The sequence below is a fragment of the Poecilia mexicana genome, unplaced genomic scaffold, assembly GCF_051168715.1.
Source record: "Poecilia mexicana isolate PSO_F unplaced genomic scaffold, ASM5116871v1 scaffold_15, whole genome shotgun sequence".
In the NCBI taxonomy this organism is placed as follows: Eukaryota; Metazoa; Chordata; class Actinopteri; order Cyprinodontiformes; family Poeciliidae; genus Poecilia; species Poecilia mexicana.
Genome location: NW_028263384.1, coordinates 15316837 through 15336898, shown reverse-complemented (window position 1 = coordinate 15336898; position 20062 = coordinate 15316837). Strand labels below are relative to the sequence as shown.

Sequence of the window (20062 nt, the reverse complement as noted above, 5' to 3'; positions counted from 1 at the left end):
GTCATTTAAAGCTTATAAAAATGTGTATGCTCAAGTGTTATTTATGTATAATTTAAAAAAAACAAAGAAACATCGTGTCAAATCTTTATGGACAAAAAGTAAAGAGCAGAATGTTTTTACTTAAAATGAAATCAAAGAGGAGAAACTATGGGGGAAAATGACGCATTATATTTAAGGAGAAATAATTATTTACAAAGTGAAAACAGCTTAAGTTGTTAGATACTGTGAAAATCCACCTCCACAAACAAAATATCATAAAATGACAAAGTCATATTTCTTATCTTTTACCAGAAGAATTAAGTGCTGCACAAGATCAGGTGTTCAAATAATAATACGATTCTACATGCTCGGAACAGTTGCGTCCTGCAGCGTTCACATTGATTTGCACTAATATCATGCTGTGTTATTGATTTCTAACCAAAGGACTGATGGGGGTTTGAAGTGACGGTGCACTTGGCTTGGCGAGCGCAGATTGGAGAGAAGTATGTGGATGCCTGTCTGAAAGCTCTTGAAAACTACAAGGCGACAGTAGTGAAGATCAGAGTGCTGTTAGCGTGACTGAAATCTTCAGACGGGTGGTCCTGGCCGCACTCTGGCTCTGAGACCCAAAAGAGTTTTTTTTTTTTTTTTAAAGTCTTTCATTTTTGAACAAAGCTAAACATAGCTGACAAGAAACTAGGAGAGAAGTGCCTGTAGAACAACGTCCTGCGAATGCATCGAAGCTTTACACACACATCGAATTTCAACAGAAATCATTCATCTCATTAAAACGTATAACACCAGTCATGACTTTCTTATACTCAATGATAATGTGCATTTACAAGCTGCTTTCAGAATTTATAGCCCACTAATCCATAGCTTGTTAATGTTCCTTCACCTTATTATGTGAGCTGAACGCTAAATCCTCTTTTATCTTGGAGATAAACATGTGGAGGAGCAGTGGTGCTCTGCAGAAGGACCTGAAATTATGTTTCAAAAATAAAATTTAAGAATTTAAGATTCATTTCCACAGCACGCTTATTTCATTGTTGATGCTTTTGTGTGTGCCCCACTGACAGTGATAGTACGAGTCTTTTGCCTTCTTTCATACTACAAAGTTGAATGCACTTTGTTAGATTTTTTTGTACTAGAGTAACACAATGTAGTGCATATTTGCTAAACGAAAGGAAAAAAAAGTAACACATTTTCAAAGATTTTTCAAAAATAAAAATCTGAAAACCATGGAGTGCAAATGTATTCAGTCGCTTTTGCTACGAGGGCAACAAATGAAATCCGGCGCGGCCCACTGCCTTCAAAAAATCACCTGATTAGTAAATAGAATCCATCTGGTTGTAATTAGATCTCAGTATAAATCCAGCTGTTCTGTGAACGCCTCAGGGGTTTATTAGTGCACATCATTGAACAAACTGCATCATAAAAACCAAGGAACGCAACAAGGAGAAAACTGTGGAGAAGTTTAAAGCGAGATTAGGTTATACATGATATCTCAAGCTTTTGGCATCTCACAGAGCTCTGTTGATTCCTTCGTTTGTAAATGGAAAGATGGTGGTAGAAATGCAAACTTGCCAGGATGTGTAGGAGTTCACTGAAGTTGGAAGAAAATAGTTTATCAGAGAAGTAGCCAGGGGCCCAATTTTAACTCTGGCGGAGTTGCAGAGATCCAAAGCTCAGGCATAAATATAAAATTATGCAACACTGTACATTAAGTTGAACACGTCATCCCCAAAGTAAAGTGTGGAGCTGGCAGCATCATGATGTGGTGATATCTCCCCTTAGCTGGGATGAAAATGTGTGTAAAAACATTTTGTATATTATTCCTCTTCACAGTTGGTACATTTCTGCTGGTCTTTTATATTCAGCCCAATGAAATAGACTGGATACTGTGGTTGTAAAGCGACATGTTTGGCCAGAAACCAGAAACAAAGTGCTTGAGATCCACTTAGATGTTTGTCTTTCTCTGTACATTAATGTACCTCAAAGGAAACATACATATAAGCGTATTTAGGATGTTTGCCTTCAATGTCAATTTTAGGCTACTATGCATATTTTCTCTCCTGGCTTTTATCAGATTTATCATCATCTGTTACTAATGCTTCTTCTATATATCTTCACTTTGACACAGAGTCATTAATAAGTTTCCTTTTCTTCTGTTTAGATTTTATTTTTGCAATATTTAATTTTATTTGAGTATTTAATTTTGTTTGCAATTACTGATTGCTAGCTGGCTACTTTTTTTATGTGCGGTGCATCACTCACTTTCCCAGCTGCCTTTCCCCTATCTAACACTCTGCCCCTGTATTTGCAGTTGAGGATGAGCATCCGTCGACTCTCTCACCCAAAAAAAAGCAGCGCAATGGGGGGATGCGAAACTCGCCCAACTGCTCGCCCAAAATGATGAGGTAAGAGACAATGATCTTATTCTCCTTGCAGCCTTCAAACAGAAAAGGGGAGGGAGGAAGGATGGATGGATGGATAGAAGTGAAGAAGGGTGGGTAGAACTTGTGTCTGACAGAGATGCTGCTGATGCTGGGAGTTTCAATGGATGGGAGGGGGCAAATTAGGAGTGGCAGAAGAGCGAGGTAAGAAACTCAGCAAAAGGAAAAAAAAAGAGAGGAGAAGTGCCCTGTTAAGCTGTGACTGTTAAGGGTGGCATGCTGTCAGCTGTTAATGACAGAGCTGAAATAATATTTCTGTCATGAAAAGCAGCTGTGAGGAGCCGTTTGAAAACTCCTCTGGCTTTAAAGTCCCAGCTGTCACCTCCTCCAGTCTGGTCCGCATGTACTACTTAAACAATGCTGGCACTAATGACACCGGCAACCAATCAGAGAGACCTGCATGGTTACTTTGCCCTCAGGCTACTGCTCTATTGTGGGAACCCCTGTGAGTACTGTTTCTGGTACTTAAGGCCATATGCAAGATGTATCCTCGCAATCAAATATGAATTTGGATATTACCTTCCTTTTATCCTGTCCCGTGGAATTAAACTGCTGTTAATTGATTTTGAAAGATAAAAGGGGCAGTGTTTTTTAATCTTTTTTTTTTTTTTGTGCGCCTCTAACTGAGAGGCTGTGTCAGATGCACAGCAGCGAGCCCAAGCTATCACCAGTACATTTGTTTTAGACTTTAACCATAAATAATGTGTACTGATTTACTTACTTGTTATCTGGGCAGCTTTCAGTCAATATTTTCGACTAACAAATATTCAGGTTTAAAAAATCTAATCAAAATCCAACCAATTTTTAAATGGTTTACTATCAACAAAATTAAATTATAACACTTTTAACTTGCTTACTCAAAATATTTTGTTCAATTATATAATTTGATTTGAAAGAACAAATCAAAAATTTTTAAAACACCAGGCAAATGCAGTGCATGTATAATTTTTCATCCAGAATCACCTTATTTAAGATATTTAAAACCTACAAGTGCAAACTGATCAATACCAAATACTCTTTATTTACAAGAATACAGTTTCACAGCTGCAGTTATTTCAACATTTCTCAAACATAAGTTTGATGAATGTTGGGTCCTCCTTAGCATTAGGTTATATTTATGACTAACAAGCTCCGTAACAAAAACGTGAGAATTGGGTATGAAATGCCTAAATAGTTTCTGAAATGGTATTCTTAAACTACTTCATCAAGGTGGCATGTGAACAGCTAAAACGTGCCATGCAATGGCAACAGACGCCTTTGGCTTAAAACGTGCAGCTTGCTACCATGTTTTGACTTTGGCATTAACATTTCTTTAGAGTTAAAGCTGGACGAACCTTTTAAATCTGCTCTAACAACGTAGCATGGAACATTATTACCTGAAAAACAGCTAAGACGTTGTGTTAATTAGAAATGACTTCGTCAGACTTTAAAGAAGCTCATCTTGCTAGCTGTCAAGTCTGCTAGCATGTTAGCAAGCTTGAGCTTAGCGCTGTTGCTAAACATTGGCATGAAATGAAATCCTTGCTTCAAACCTTCTCAAGCATATTCTTAATGACGGTTCTTAAACACTCTACAATTGTAATAGCTAAAGCACAAAATCAGTTTGCTACACTTTTTTCTGTATAGTAATTTAAATTGCATATTTATTTTTTTTAATATTACCTGAGTGTTGTCCTTCTCATATATGCTGCTACACTAGTTGTGTTTTTTAATTGTTAGAGCAAAAATAATAAATTAACTCATAAAACGTTTTCACAAAACTGAAAAGACGTATATATTCTTTTGTTGTTATTGTATCAACAGATGCCTTATTGTTCTGTATTGTCTTCATATTCTGCCGTAGTTTTTTTCCTAGGATCCCTTAGGCAGCGATCTTCCTTCTGCACTTGTGTGCCTGTGTGATTTTGTCCGGCATACTTGCCCGCCTGCCTGCTTGCCTCCCCCTCAGTTCTCCACAAAACAGGGACTTAATAAGCCTTTACACTTGCCAAACCATTAGCTCGACATAGAGTCATACCCCTCAGTCTAGTTTGCAACGGAGTACCATTTTAGGATGCCCTTGCTTAGAGGGTGAAAAAAAAGAAGGAAAAAAAAAAACTACAAAAACAAGACACTGGCACATTTCCAGCTAACTGCTTGTTTAAAAGGCTGTTTAGTTTGCCTAACTTAAAGCACAAAACCTTTTCTTCTCATCCCGCTCTGCTTAAGAGATGGTCCCTGTTTGCCATGTAATATATGCATCTCTGCTTTGATCTCACAGTGATAATAATCCTTGCGAGTTATTTACTCAGTTTCCAAAACACTTCAAAGTGGTGTCAAAGTTTTCTCTGCTTTAGGGGGGCTTCTGTATACTGCTGGCTCTTGGGTACTGGCATGACAGGTCCTCTGTTATATGCGTAGATTTTCTTTTCTCCAAGACTTTGCCCGTAGCAGAACATCACATTATCCATTGTAATCCAGTGCCCCTGTTAACATATAATACCATACATAAATATATATATGTAACAGATTAACTTTATGAGATGGATTTTAATGCACAATGAAGAGTGATCGCTTGAGGTAGCCCCAGGGAAACTTTATTCACCAATCAAGGCAAGGGAAAACACAATAGCGAGCTAGCAGAAGAGCCAACATACGTATCAAGTATTTTTTTATTTATTTTTTTTATAGGACTTGCTGCCTGAAGGTCTTTGTAAATAAATAATGATCAACAGATTGGCTGTGGGCTTTTGAAAAGTATGCCTTTGTCAGTTTGCATGATGGGGAAATTTTCAAAGCAAGAGGCTGCCTTCATAGTCTGGCAGGGAGGGATTGGGGGAGCACGCCCATCCCCAGCCTGTGACTGCAGACTGATGCACTGGAATAACTCAACTCTGTTTGAAATGTATACAGCGGGAAAGAGCTGGAAATAAAGGGAGAAAGGGGCATGAGGTACTGGAGGGAGAATGGATGTAAGGGAATTACTGCTTGTGCTCCTTAAAAGTGTTCTTGAAAAATTTTAAAGGATCCTATGCTGCTTGGAAAATTCTGGAAAGACATAGAAGTTGATATGAGTATTTTGAGCGCCCATCCATCCGTTCTTACAAGTTTTGTATTTATTATTGCTCAATAAAATATTCTGTTAATTTGTTTAAAAAAAAAAAGCAAAAAATAAATAAAATAACGTGTGTATGAACACTTTAAAATGTTTCAAAACAATAAGGAATTGTGGTAATTTGAGTCTGGAAAAGTATGGAATTTGGTCATGAAAATTTTAACCCTGAATAAGACAAAATAGGAAAAATATTTGGTTTGTAATCTGATATCGGAATTAAGTTTGGTTTTGTTACTAAACAAATAAGTCCTAGACGGGGGGGGGGGACAACAAAAAAAAACTAAAAACTAACAACCACAAATTTGATTAAGGCTTGCGTTTACTTCTTAAAATAGTATTGTTCAGCAATATCATCCTATAGAATGAGATTATAATGAACTACACTACTCATGGCTTTAACACCTCTAAACATTTGAGACGGGACATGACTGACAACACGCCTCCACTATCAGAGGATGTCGTGGGATCCTCAGCAGCTGATATCCCTTGGGCGTGGCCCTGTAGCACAGAAGTGGCGTCTGCTCTCCCGGAGCCTTGTGGTAGGTTCAGCCCGAGGCGCGGAGGAGGAGGGGGAAGGAGGAGGCGGAGGAGGTGCACGGAGCCTGTGACAGGTTGCCAGTCACACCGCTGACAGCTCTGTGAAAGATAGCTGTCTTGGCAGAGCGAGGTGGAGCGGCAGCCCGCCTGCATGCGCTAGTCAGCCCGCGTGAGGAGGCGAGCTGAGCTGAGCAGATTGAAGTGACGGAAGGAGAGAAGGGGTGGAGGGGCGCTCAGCGGAGTTGATTGGCGCAACACGCAGCTCTGGATGAAAGATTCAGGCTGAGTGTAAAAACACTAAATGCTGTCAGTGTTATTATCACCTGCTCTAACTGATGGAGGGGAAGAGGGGGAACGAGGGCTGGAAAGAGAGGGTGGCTAATTGACAGCTTTTTTTATTTAACTCCTGCTTTCTCTCCAATCGGTTGGAGGGAAAGAGGAGACGACATCAAAGCCTTGTCATTGAATGGCGGTGTTGATAGAGGAAACGGAAAGTGATAGCGAGAGAGAGATGTATGTCAAACTCTTGGGACGTTTTCTCCCATAATATTCACGTCTGTCTCTCAGCGGCTCTGTGTTTTAGGAGTTTGCTCTTGCCGCTTCCTTATTTGGGTTACACAGTAAATACAATAACTTCTGCATCTTGGTTGTGAGAAAGTGAGAATGTGTCTTGTATAATAAGCGAGAGGACAGTAGACTGGTTGTAACTGTTGCCCCTTCTTGGTCAGTGTTGCACTGGATGAAGCTCAAGAGACCACTGGTGTGGATTAAGCTTGTTTGTCTGTGACATGATGCTAAAACATTCATGGTCATCATTTCAGAGAGCAAAATGTGATTAGGCAAATTCTTAAAATATTTAATATCGGAGCCTGTCTGAGCATTTGGTACCTACATGACAGTGGGAACTGAAAAGGAGGGTAAAAGCCAGTAATTGCTCTTGCATTGTCATGCCATTTAGACTGTAAAGCTCAAGCTTTTGTTTTTCCTTTCCAGTGTGAGCAAAGAAGGCCTCTGATCTCTTGACAGCAAGAAGAAAAGATGGGTTAATGATACTTTGTCAATGAGGCCCTTATGATTTAGAACTAAAGATGCACACATTTGAGATTTTGTAGCAGATACCAGTTCCAATTTTTCTAAAATAACAGCTAAATACTGTTTTCTTTGTCCACATATTTAAAATATACCAGTCTTTAACCATAACATTTTTATACTAAAATAATACAATCATTTCTCCAAAACATACCAAACGTTCAGAGCTTTTCCTCTTTGCCTCACTGCAAATACAATACAGTTGGAAGATCAACTCCAATGCCTCCATAGAAAATATAGTTTCCTTCCTAAGAGCTTCCTAAATCTCTTTGGTTCATTTTTGAACATCTTACAGATCAAAATAGTGGAGTCTTCTCACAGTAACAACTTCCACACTAAATGTAAATGTTGTCATTGTGACCTGGTGGCACTTAATTAGGGCATATGCAACATAATCTCCTAAAAAAACAAGTTTTTTAGGGTCCATCTGGTTTCAACAAATTGGCCAATTCATGTCACTGGCAGCTGGTTTTCTTTTCTTTTTCTTTTTTACTGTTCAAGTGCCTAAGTATAGAGAATTATTGGAAATTAGTTTTCTTTGCATTAAACAAAAGCATTATCTGTTTTCCAGTCGACATGATCCCCTCCTAATTCCTGGAAATGAACAAATTGAGAACATGGACATGAACGTCAAGAGGTACGACTCGACGGGAATGTTTCACTGGTGCCCTTCCAAAGAAATCGAGAAAGTCATCCTGGTAAGCACGCTCTCCTCACAGCTTTGCAGCTGCAGTCCTGTACTGTGTAGATATATAAACAATTTTTGCTTGGGAGCAAACATTTCCGATCAATACTGCAGTAACAAAAAATAAAAAATATTCTAACTTGTACTGAAATTTCTTTCACTGCCTCTCTGTTGTTTCAAGGTGAGTTTGTTTAATTTAATTTCCTGTGTACAAGTCCACTCTCAATCTTCTCACTCACATACACACAGAGGTTCACTGATACTTCATTGATATTTAATTGAGTAATGCTAACCTTGTTTTGTTTTTTCTTTCGTGTGACTTACACTTGAGTGAACCTGCTGGATTTCAAAGATTTACTTTGGTGTCGGATCAAAGTTTGCATGAACTGAAGTTGGTTCCTAAAAACTTTTATGAATGTAATGATTTTTTGTTCTTTACAAGTTAAATCTATTATATTTATTCCACACTGATCAGGCATAACATTTGAACCCCACAGCCACTTTGAGCCCCTTATTCATGTATTCTGAAATGTTTTGCTCTAACTTCAGTAATTTGAGCTGCTGGAGCTGGAGCTCATGCAAAATCAACCCTTTTGCCATTTCACTGCTGTTTCTACCTTGGGATGACAGTACAGACTGGGAACAACCCATAGAAAAGATGATCTGATTTAGCCATTAACAGGGCTGCTGAAAACTTTACTCTTGCCAATATTTCATAATTCTAACACGTCAGATTAAAATATTCAGTTGTGTGATATCCCCCACCTGCCAGCGTAGTGATGAGGTGATCATTGTTTTTTGCCTGTCATTGGTTATAATATCATCCCTGATTCGTGTCAAACATATTCTGTGTTGTCTGCAAAGTTGTACTTTAGAAGCAAATGTAAGTTAAAATATGATTTTAAAAAAAAAACACATGGAGTTTATGTGACAGGTGACAGAAGTTAAAGCAGGATTTTATTATTTTTATTTAAGAATAAGGTATTATCTTTACAAGGTGTCAGCTTGATGTTGCATTTTTCAGCCTGATTGAATTATATCCTACAAAACAAACACAATTTCTTTTATTCTAAGACTACTCCCTTCTTAGTGGAACAGTTCCTAGCTAAACATTGTCTTGTGTTGATGCTAAACTTTGGTGATGAAGGCAAATTTCTAGATTTGGATTCAGACCTTATTTTGCAAGTGAGAGTAAGATTCATGCACAACTGCACTGTCTCATTCTTTCTTCTCTGGAACACTTTTTTCCCCTCCTGTTCCTTTCTGTGCTCCTCTCCCCTTATCTACCCATACCCTTCTGTTTCCCTGCAGACTCGAAGCGAAGCCTCCATGACTGTGCTGAGCGGCCATGTAGTGGTCTGTATATTTGGGGATGTCACGTCCGCTTTGGTGGGGCTGCGAAACCTGGTGATGCCTTTAAGAGCCAGCAATTTTCACTACCATGAACTAAAGCCTATAGTTTTTGTGGGCTCGCTGGATTACCTTCGGAGAGAGTGGGAGACTTTACACAACTTCCCCAAGGTCTCCATCTTACCTGTAAGTGCTCAGTTTGAATATTTCCCAGTTAGACACATATTGAAATCTTGAAGGGGCCGCTGTCATTTTGATTCCATCACCCACGTCGCTCGATTGAAAGATCACTCCATGAGAGCTCAGTAAACCTCCTTCATCTTGAGGAGAGACACATCCTGCATATCCAAAGTGGAGTTTATGAATGCTGTAGCTGCAGTGCCCATCACAGATGGCATGGCTTGGTGCCTTGGAGCTTGTTAGGCCTGGCTTGACTGATGATCAGAGCAGAATCCCAAACACAGCCCTCAGCGCAGGCTAGCCTTTATATTAGTCCATGTCTATGAATCTCTAATGCCTGGTTAGATCAGTGGAATGTCATTGCCTCAAAACAAAAAATACTTGTTAACTAATTTCCCAAAGCTCCACTCTGCTCACTTCTTAAATTTGTTTTTCTCTCCCCCATGTCTTTCTGTTCCGTTTTTTTTCTCTCCCTTGCTCTCTCTCTTGCTGTCTCGCTCTTTTTCTCTGTGTTCTCCTCACCCTGAAGGGTACACCATTAAGTCGGGCAGATTTAAGGGCTGTCAACATCAACCTCTGTGACATGTGCGTAATACTGTCAGCCAATCAGAACAATATCGAAGATGCCTCTCTGCAGGATAAGGAATGCATCTTGGCATCACTCAACATCAAGTCTATGCAGTTTGATGACAGCATTGGGGTCTTACAGGCTAATTCCCAAGGTAAGGAGCGTCCTATTAGACTCCATGTACACTGCTGCCCAAAGGGGACAGGTTGTGGCAAGGAGGGAAGACAGTAGTCAAGAATGGAAAAAGGAGAGGAAAAGACAGGGAGGGGATGAAGCAGCCTCACTGGAAGGAATAGAGAGTGCTAAATGTTCTTAATCAAAATTCTCTGCAAGTCTACTGTATTATCCATAGGCTGACACGAGTGCCGCTCGTGAGGACGTGCACACTGGAAATCTTGTGTTGACTGCTATGTCAATTCTTTAAAGTTTGTGTTGTGCAATTTTCTGACAATTTGAGTGTTGTCTCTGGTAATTAAATGCTCCTAAACCTCTCTGATAATACTTTTTAATGATGTAATCAACATGACTGTGCCGTTTGATGTCGTTCCCCCCTGATACAGAGTCTGGCAGATCGTCTGGAACAGATTGTTGATGTTTGCAGACAAACATATGAACCTGGCATCCCATCAGGCCTCATCATCATTAAGCAGCTAGTACAAATCACCAGGCAGGCCAAATCAGCTGCTCCTCATTAGTCACGACAAAACAGCGACACATGCGGGCACACGCTTTCCGCATTTGTGTGGGTGTGTTTGCACCAGTTTAGACACACGCGGATTCATGCCAAGGCAATCTGTGCAGACACACTCACCCACAGGTAAACCTCGGTTTATGTTTACCTTGAAAGCCGTACCTTGATCTCAGTGCAGCGAGCATCACCACAGCAGAGATGCTGACTCAAGTCTCATAGAATATTTTTTGCTACTCTTTCTTTGGTTTGAATGCCATGGAAGCATTTTCATATTTTATCACACGACAACAACAAATTCACTATATTTTCTTAGGATTTTTTGCAATTAGACTAACACCAAACGATACATAATTGTATTCAACTTCCTTTATTCTTTTGTCCCTACATAAAATCTAAATAAAATCTTCTTTTAGAAATCCCATAATTAGTAACTATGCTTTGTTTCCTGTGTGTTGCTTGAACATAAAACCAGTTGTTGCAAAACATCAGAGAAGACACAGAATAACCAAGACAAAGGAACACTGCAGACATATCATGGAGTTGCAATCCATAGTTAGTAAAAAGAAAAAAATACATATATATTTGCATACCTGCAAACCTAACAAAACATGGACATCTACATGAAACTCACAGGTCTGGAAAGAGGAGCATGATTCATGGCACATTATTCAGGATGATCTCCAGAGATCCACAGGAAGAATCTGTTGACTGAACAACCATTAGTTACACACTCCAATAATCTAGTCTCTATACAGGAGTGGCAAGAATTGAAGTGGAGTCCAATTAGAAGTTCACAACAAGCCATGAAGAAGATATCATAAACATGCAAAAGAATGTGCTCTGGTTAGATGAAACTAAAATTTAACCTTTCGGAGTTCAGACAAATCGTTATATGTGGGAGAAAGGCAACACTGCAGAACACCCTGAACATATGATGGCCATCATGAAACACATTGCTGACGGCATCATCCTGTTGCAATGTTTTAATTCTTTTCGTCAGAGAAGATGGTGGAACTAAATTGAGAGCATCCCAAGATAAAAACCTGTTAAGTGCTGCCGAATACCAAAAACTCTTACAGGAAACTCTACAATAAAAACTTAACAGAAAAACTGGCAACAATGCAATGTTATAAACCTTAACGAAGAAGGGTTATTTCAGTTATTAGAGACTTGAAAACAATGTGTCTGTTTACTTATTTATTTATTTATTTCAAAGACAACCCCTGGAGATGTACCATCATATTTTCTAAGAAGGTCCTTACGAAACATATAATCGACGATGATACAAATCTTAATTATAAAAATGATTTGTGTACATCGCTGCACTGCAGTGATTATTATACAAACCAGAATTGTCTTTTTGTAAGGAACATTTCCACATGTTTAACTTTTATGCCAGTGGTGCTATTTTTCCCAGCCGTGAGTGAGTGATTAGCTTTCAGTGGCAGAGCCACCAAGGAACAATAAGCAGACGGCGAAACGTCGGAGCTCGTTGCTCTGGGGAGCGCTACTCACAGAGAGCCACCTCCGTGCAAAAGCTCATTGGACTCGGTCCCTCTCTCCCCAGATCGATGCGCGGAGCCGAGTGTTATCAATAATTGTGTCTTACACGAATTACCCATTTAAGAAAACACACATTCACAGTGACATGCAGTGATGCATACGCAAAGTACAGAAAATGCACTAACATACCCAAATGCCGCTATTGTTCAGGGATTCCTTCCTTCTGGCGTCGCTCCCGTTCAGACGCTATCTGTGGAATTTGGAAGGTGCAAATGAATAAGTAAACACGTGCTTTCCTAGGGGAGAGCTTCTCACGGCTGCTTGTAGAATGTAGTCAACCACAGAGCATTGCTGTGCCCGCGGGGCTACAAGGATACGGGGGTATGTAACCCAGATCTCGCTTGTCTATTGTACACTGTAGCTCAAAAGGCAGTATTTTACAGCCTCTCACTGCGAACAACAATGTAATGGAGAGGATTTTGTGTAATGAAACTGCTTTTAAAACTTTCTGGTGGTGTATTTTGCTGGATTAATTTAATAAAAGAACATAAAATACATAAAGTCCTAGAAAAACAAACATAATTCAATTGAAATCCAGAGACAGAGCCAGACCTTTGACTTGATTTATATACTGGGGATGCAATATTTTTTAGGTTAATATGCTAATGCTTCATGTTGAGATTAAATTCTCTCAGGTAATTTAGCCGAACCGTAGGTTGATCAGACAAGATAACATATTTAACTCTCAACAAAGACATCCAGCTCTCTGGAGCCTTTCAGCTCATACTGAGTTGCAGCTTTAGGCTGTAACCCTAACATGTTTTTTGAAAGAAGCACAGCAGTAGGCCTCGTGTTTCCCACCAGCATCGCTTTCTGGCGCATGAGCTGCAACTGAACAGAGGCTGTTTTCCTACATCTTTGCGCTGTCTTCATGTTCGCTGTGGAAAACTGTTAGAGCAGCATTTAAGAGGCAAAATGCAAAAAAAGAAAAAAAAAAAAAATCCCCCAAAACTCTGTATCACACTCCTATGGACTTCAACAGTGTGATGTTGGAGCTGATGCTCTCTGACTGACTCGCATTGTCAGACCTTGTTTAATAATTGGTTTAACAAAAGTTGGGATCAACCAGGCTTCGGTTCAGTGTGTGCTTTCTACTCCGTCCTAAACTGCTCGGTGTCTTTTCATTGCAAAGGCCTGAAAGCTCTCTTTTGTAATGTGAGCAGCGTATTGAGACTTTTGACAAGAAAAGAACACACACGCGCACACACGCATACTCACGCGCACTGAATTTGCAATGCTTTTAAAACTTTGTGACCTGAATATATTCCTTGCCTTATGTTTCCATGGCCTTGGCACTATAAGCTGACATTTTGCTGTAGTCAGCACTAAATGATGGATGTCAAAACACAGGTGATGCATTATGCATATAGCATTACAGATTTAGGGTGTTTACTTGTCACTTTGAGAAAATGCAAAAATGTGAAGTCATGTGAATTCGTACTGCTGTCACTTGCACTTGTATTTCATGGTTCTGTGCCGCACCATAAAAGGTTTTCAGGATACACTTCACCAATTTTATCGTAACAAAATGAACAACATATAAAATTTATGTCTGCCCATAGATGGAGGGATCTGAATGCTAAAGTTGTCTTTGCTGACCCCTAAAAGCACAGTAACTATCAGTTTTTAAGCAGGCACCTTGTTCACTTTGCTCTTTTTCTTTTAGTCTTCCTCCTAATCCACACTCTCAAATTGTGCAAAAAGGGGACATAAAAAAACTAAATGCTGGGTGAGCTGATGTGAGCAAAATATATAAATACAGAGACCTTGGTGACATGCTCATTCTTATGACTCTTTTGAAGTAAAATACATTTAAAGTTGGAGTAGATTTTTGTGCCTTTTTCCCCTTAATCTCGACTGTAATTTAACAAAGAGGCACTGCTCTGCAGGGCAAAGTAGTACATAGAAACGTCTTGACATATTTTTCAACTTTTTAAAATGTATGGTATACATGTGAATAATAAGTAGTTAATTTGAAAAGTTTTACACAATCCACAGTTATTCTTTTATCCACTTGTATCCATCTGCCACAAAACCTACATAGATAAACCCAACTAGTTTGTAAAGCCACCCTAATGTAAAAAAAAATAAACAAAAATACACAGATACACCCTTTACATTTGCCACCGTTTCTAGCCTGGAAAAAAAAAGTTTGCTAAAAGCTAAATAAGTTTTTGATTGTTCTTTGTAACAATGTATTTCTGTCTGCAGGTTTCACGCCTCCTGGAATGGACAGGTCATCTCCAGACAGCAGTCCAGTACATGGCTTTGTGCGTCAGGCTTCGGTAACCACCGGATCCAACATCCCCATCATCACAGAGCTAGGTAAACCAGTTTCCACCCACCTCCAACACAGATATCGCATGCCATACCTTGTAACCTCAAATCAGCTCATAATTCATCCCCAGACATTGACAAACAGAGCTGATAGTTCAAGAACCTCATCCTGCTATCAAAAGTTCCAACTCATTCAGTGTCAGATTGACTGAGGAATGCGTCGTTTGGAATTTTTGCTTCCCTTCAAGTCTGCCTAAAGGTTTTTTTTGTTTTTTTTTTCCCCCCTACATTTACTCGATGTGGATAGTTGCTTTCAAACGACAAGTTGATTTGAAGATGTCAGGCCGGCACTTTCAGGACAAAAGCTCCATCTCCTGCAATTTGTTCACTAATGGACAAGAGAAACTCAGCCAGATGGAGAGGGTGAAGGAGGGAGAAAAGGTAGAAGGACAAAAAGTGCCTGGGTTGCAAAATATGTCCATTTATTAATAACAATGCCACTGGTTGTATTCCCACTGGTGAGGGGGACTCATGAAACTTTCAGATCTCTAAGGGGCCTTCTCAAACACCAGAGACCAGCTACTTTGTCTCCCCTGACCCAATTAGGGAGCAATAGAGCGTGAGGCCAACTAAGAAAAGGCCAGACAGAGAAAGCTGCTACCTAATGCAACCCTGCCATTACCCGAATGGAGGTTCTCCCATTACACTTTCTGACCACGAAGATCATTGTCCAAGTCAGGTTGGAGTCACTCACTTAAATGGTAGCAAGTACTGGCGTTGCACCTCCGCTGCATTCTTTCTCGCAAGAATCAAATCTAGATGTGATAACATTGTTCCACAGTTGAGGAACGAGCAAGAGGGGAGAGAGCCTGCATGTCACACTGGAACCATGTGCTATAATTACACTGTCATATCTTCAGGGTACAGTGCCAGGAGCAGATTAAAGCTGAAACATAAAAACACTCCCTATCAAAGGTGCATGATCAATTTTCCTTGCATGGTGTGTGAAGAAGGTTTGTTGGTGGATAAGACCTTGTTTATCCCCTGTTCTGTGCTGCCGTGGTAAAACTGATTGCGGTTTTAAATGGTTAGTGCTGTGACACCTATGGCTTTTTATGCACTTTAATCCAGAGACACTGGAGAACCATGAGCGTAATTCTGGAGTCGACACAACAATACTTTGACTTTTTTTTTTTTTTTTTTTTTTTTTTTTTTAGAAAAAGCCTTTGAAAGTGTTTCAATAACAACAGCATCTCTCCCACCTCTCTGCACTGTCTCATCACCATTAGCTAAACCTGGCAAACTACTGCCATTGGTTTCTCTCAGTCAGGAAAAAAAAAGTGGAACCAGCATACAAATGATAACAGAGCTGGGTAAGCTGAGCCTTTGTCCTCTGCTGCCGTCAGATCCCTTGCTCCACTGCTTGACCTCCTCATCAGCTTGTCTTGATTTATCTGGCTGCATTCAAGGCCCTCTTTGCTCCCATGGCTTCACTTTAAAGACATTTTTATTCTTTTTTCTAGTTGAAATTGACGGCCCTTTTTTAAAAAAAAACAAAAAAAAAAGATTTTGCCCTCCTTTTTTGTGTTTCCAATGCATCGCTAGGCCTTTGATCACGTGTGGTCTGTCCTTGTGTATGTTTTCATAGCAACATGCTGCCCTCCACCTCCACTCCACTTCCCGTTCCTCTTCCAAACACTCTTGCACGCTGGGCTGCCCCACTACCGGTCACCCCTTCGACCAAGACCTAGTTGATTCATTGTCACTTTGATTAACATTTTAGCTCTACATCTTACAGAGAACAACTAGGGATACACAACAAATCGGGGTTACCGACAGCGTTGACCGATTGTATTCACTTTTTAAGACATTGGTGAAGTACAAACTAGCACAAGTAAAACTGGGCCGATATCAATACCTGATATCTGTTTCCATCTTGCTGTCATTTGCGTATGTTGATTTGGCGGGAAGGGGAAGGGGCTCGTTGGCCATGAGGTGTTTTCATTGGCATGTAATAGTGATAGTGATGCAGGGGAGGACTGTGAGCTGATTAACCGGAGACGAGAAGGAATGTCAGTGTTGTTGTTGTTTTTTTAAAGGTGTTGCAAGGATCAGAAATATATCTAATATATATGCACCATAGCAACAATACTAATATTGGATATTGATATTGGCCCAAATTTTACGATAAAACAAAGTGGACCAACATATTTTTGGCTTTCATTAGAAAAAAGCGAAAATTGTCAAGATATGTGTGTATTGAATGTATATGTTTTGATTTAAAGTACTACATCACTTAAATAACTAATCAACTGTTAGTTTAAATTCTCATTTATTTTGCTGACACTTCAGCCTGAAATCCAAAACGCACTGTGATGTGATTCACGCTGGACCATTTCACTTAGCAGACCACATCAACACCTGATGTCAGTGTGATAAAACTGTGTTGTTACCTGACGCACCATTTGAATTTCAGGGAACAGGTAAACATGTAAGTTTCTCCAGCAATGATGATGTGACAAACACATGCATCAAGGAAAACTCTGAAAGTCAAAGCATGATTTGATAAGTGCACGGTGTCCAAATGTGACGTAATAGCCATTGTTGAAGCTGCAGTAATAAGTTTTCTTCAGCAAAGAAATTTCACCGGCAACATCCTGCTAAATTTGATCACTCTTGATGAAATGAAATGCAGAGAGCAACGATGCTTAAGATATATTGCACGAGTGGTGTTGTGAAGAACAACAAAATGCAACGCATTAAAACTGACTGGGTCCTTCTGCAATGGTTACTACTGTGTATGAAGAAAATGATGTACAGGAAATACTTCTGAAGCTGTGTGTGAGAATGTCCTGCATGTTATGTGAAGGAAACATTCCTTCATATTCAAGCACTAAGCTACCATTAGGTATACAGCACCATGTACATTTACTGAGACCACTGATAGAGATTTGCTAAATGCTTTCAAAGAAATTCATGTTTTTGTTGCGGCAGCATGATCTTACAGTAAAGAAAGTAAGCTAAAGAAAGTTAGTCATGTATAAACCATTAATCACCATGTGAGCTCTTGTTCTCCTGGGGTATAAATATGATCTGACACGGTGACATATTTCTACTACTAAACTAATATTTCTAAAGTAAGGGTGATGTGTGTTTTTCTTCATAAGACAGGAAATGAAAATGCAACAAAATAGTTTAATTTTGCCTATTTGTACAGTGTATCTAAAGGGAATTTGAGTTCCTAATGGGATTTGATTTAAGTCTTTATATTGATAAGTAAAAAGGAGAAAAGAGAGAAAGAAAAAACATAGAATATTTTGAACCTTTTCTATTTCACGTTGTCTAAAAGTTGCATCCACCCATCAATCCATCCCAAATTTGTAGCCTGAAAAAATCAATTAATTAGCAGCTTTTCTTTATGTGAGATTATGCTACTGCCAAAAAAGACAAGATGCTTTTCACCTTGTCTTTGTTCATTTAGTTTTGATCATTTTGATGTTTGTTTTTTTTTCTACGGTTTTTAGGCCATTGAAAAGCATCACTTTTGTACAAATTAACGCAATTTTTAACACACCTGAGTCTTTTCCTTTTACATTACTGCCCAACTCCCAAAAGCAAGATAAACTAAAGTTATACATTTCTCTCAGATATGCTGGTGTGTGTGGCCTTCACTTTGACCTTATCTAACTCAGCTTTTCTTCCCGTCTCCCAGTGAATGACTCGAACGTTCAGTTCCTGGACCAAGACGATGACGACGACCCGGACACGGAGCTGTACCTCACTCAGCCCTTCGCCTGCGGCACCGCCTTCGCTGTCAGTGTACTCGACTCCCTGATGAGTGCGGTGAGCTTTTCAACGTGCTGCAAAATTGCTGTGATTTAACATTTCACTGCATAGTTTATGTTGGAGCTTGTACTATTTTGTGAGAGCCCTTACAAAGTGACACACGTTAAAAAAGTCATTACAGGTAGTAATATTAGACACTTCCAGTGCATCTGAAAGTTATTATGGCGCTTTGCTTTTTCCACATTTTGTTGCATTGCACTCGTATTCCCGGCTGTATTAGATTAATCTATTTCCACTGAGTTTTTTTTGGAAATGTATTAAAAAAATTTAAAAAAGTGAAACAATCACATTTACATAAGTACTCGTAGCCTTAGCTTAATAATATTTTGATGAAGCTCAATCGAGCTGTTTTCACCTATCATCCTTGAGATGTTTCTACAGCCTAACTGGAGTCCACCAGTGATAAATTCAGTTGACAGGACACGATATATAAAGGTACACTCCTGTTTGTATTAGGTCCACACTTGACAGTGCAGGTCAGAGGTCAAACACCAAACATGAAATCAAACAAATTGTCTCTAGACCTCAGAGACGGGAGATTTTGTCTTGAGGCACAAATCTGGGGAAGGACAATGAATGGACGGTTACATGAAGAGATGTGAAAATGGATGCAAAGATATCTCTCATCCAACCTGAAAGGAGCTTGAGAAGAACTGTATAAGAATGGAAGAAGCTGCCTGAAGTTAGGTTTGCTAGGCATCACTTTCAAAAGGACAAGAAAATATAATTGCTGCCAAAGGTGGATCAACGACGTAGAAAGCAAAGGCAGTGAAAACTTGTGTTTTTGTTGTTTTTTTTATTTTTATTTTTTTAATAAATTGGCAAAACCCTAAAAAACCCACATTGTCTTAGTGAGTTATTTATGTCTATAATGTTGTGGAAAGAGATTAATACAATTTGGATTAAAGATGTAATGTTATGTAGCATTTAAGAGTTTTGGTAATTGAATCAGTTAAGCACATTGGTCACATCCACCTGCCAGTTCTAGTGATGTCTAAAACAAAGTTTTTTTTTACACGACTGTCATAAATTAGATTTTCAAGAACCTCATTAGATCTTTAAACCCTAAATGAATGTTGGAGGATTACCGCAACAGTGATGACACAAGCTTGGCTATAACAGACCAAATGAACCCTCTTCTATCTTTTGACAACAGCAACGCTTCAGTGGAGATAAAATTACGAAGGAGATGGAGGAAAGTCTTCTGTAAATCCTCTTCCCCCACCATCTCACGACCAACCATAATTCTCTCCCTCGCCATTTGCTGGTGTGATGACTTAATTCCTGCAGTCGTCCAGTTGAATAAGAGGTTAGGGGGCCGAGAGGTGCTGAGCTGCGCAGGGAGTAAAACAGGCGTCAGCTGTAGTCTAGAAGTGGTCAGAGGTGAAGCCGGCTAATGGACACTGCTCATCCATCATGAAGCTCTGCAGGCCTGTCAGGGGCCCAGAGAGAGGCGCTGCCACTCTGGCCTCGCTGTCGAGTGACATCGACTGTCTTAGCGCGTGGAAAAAGCCGAGCCTGAACAGCTTGAAGGACAAGTGAACCAGACACCTATAGAGGCCAGTCTAACTGGTGTCCCAGAAGAAAAAGGAGATATTGTTCAGTGTGTAGAACAGCATTCACACTAGAGTAGTGACAGTTTAAGTACTTTTGCTTTTTTTTGTGTGCAAAATGGACACCATCAAATCAGATACATATTTGTATTTAGGTAAAAAAAAATACATAAAAGTTCTTTTTAAAAAGTGTT

At 39.5% G+C, this 20062-nt stretch overlaps 1 protein-coding gene across 1 annotated transcript in view; it reads left to right on the top strand.

The window, feature by feature from the left end:
• Nucleotides 1–20062, top strand: part of kcnma1a (potassium large conductance calcium-activated channel, subfamily M, alpha member 1a) — a 157346-nt gene that overhangs the window by 126212 nt on the left and 11072 nt on the right. Inside the window, exons 25-31 of the mRNA XM_014987291.2 lie at nt 2306–2399; nt 7727–7853; nt 9152–9376; nt 9900–10092; nt 14404–14517; nt 15759–15842; nt 18182–18312. Of these exons, the coding sequence (XP_014842777.2) occupies nt 2306–2399; nt 7727–7853; nt 9152–9376; nt 9900–10092; nt 14404–14517; nt 15759–15842; nt 18182–18312 (968 nt within the window). The remainder of the gene's footprint in view (nt 1–2305; nt 2400–7726; nt 7854–9151; nt 9377–9899; nt 10093–14403; nt 14518–15758; nt 15843–18181; nt 18313–20062) is intronic.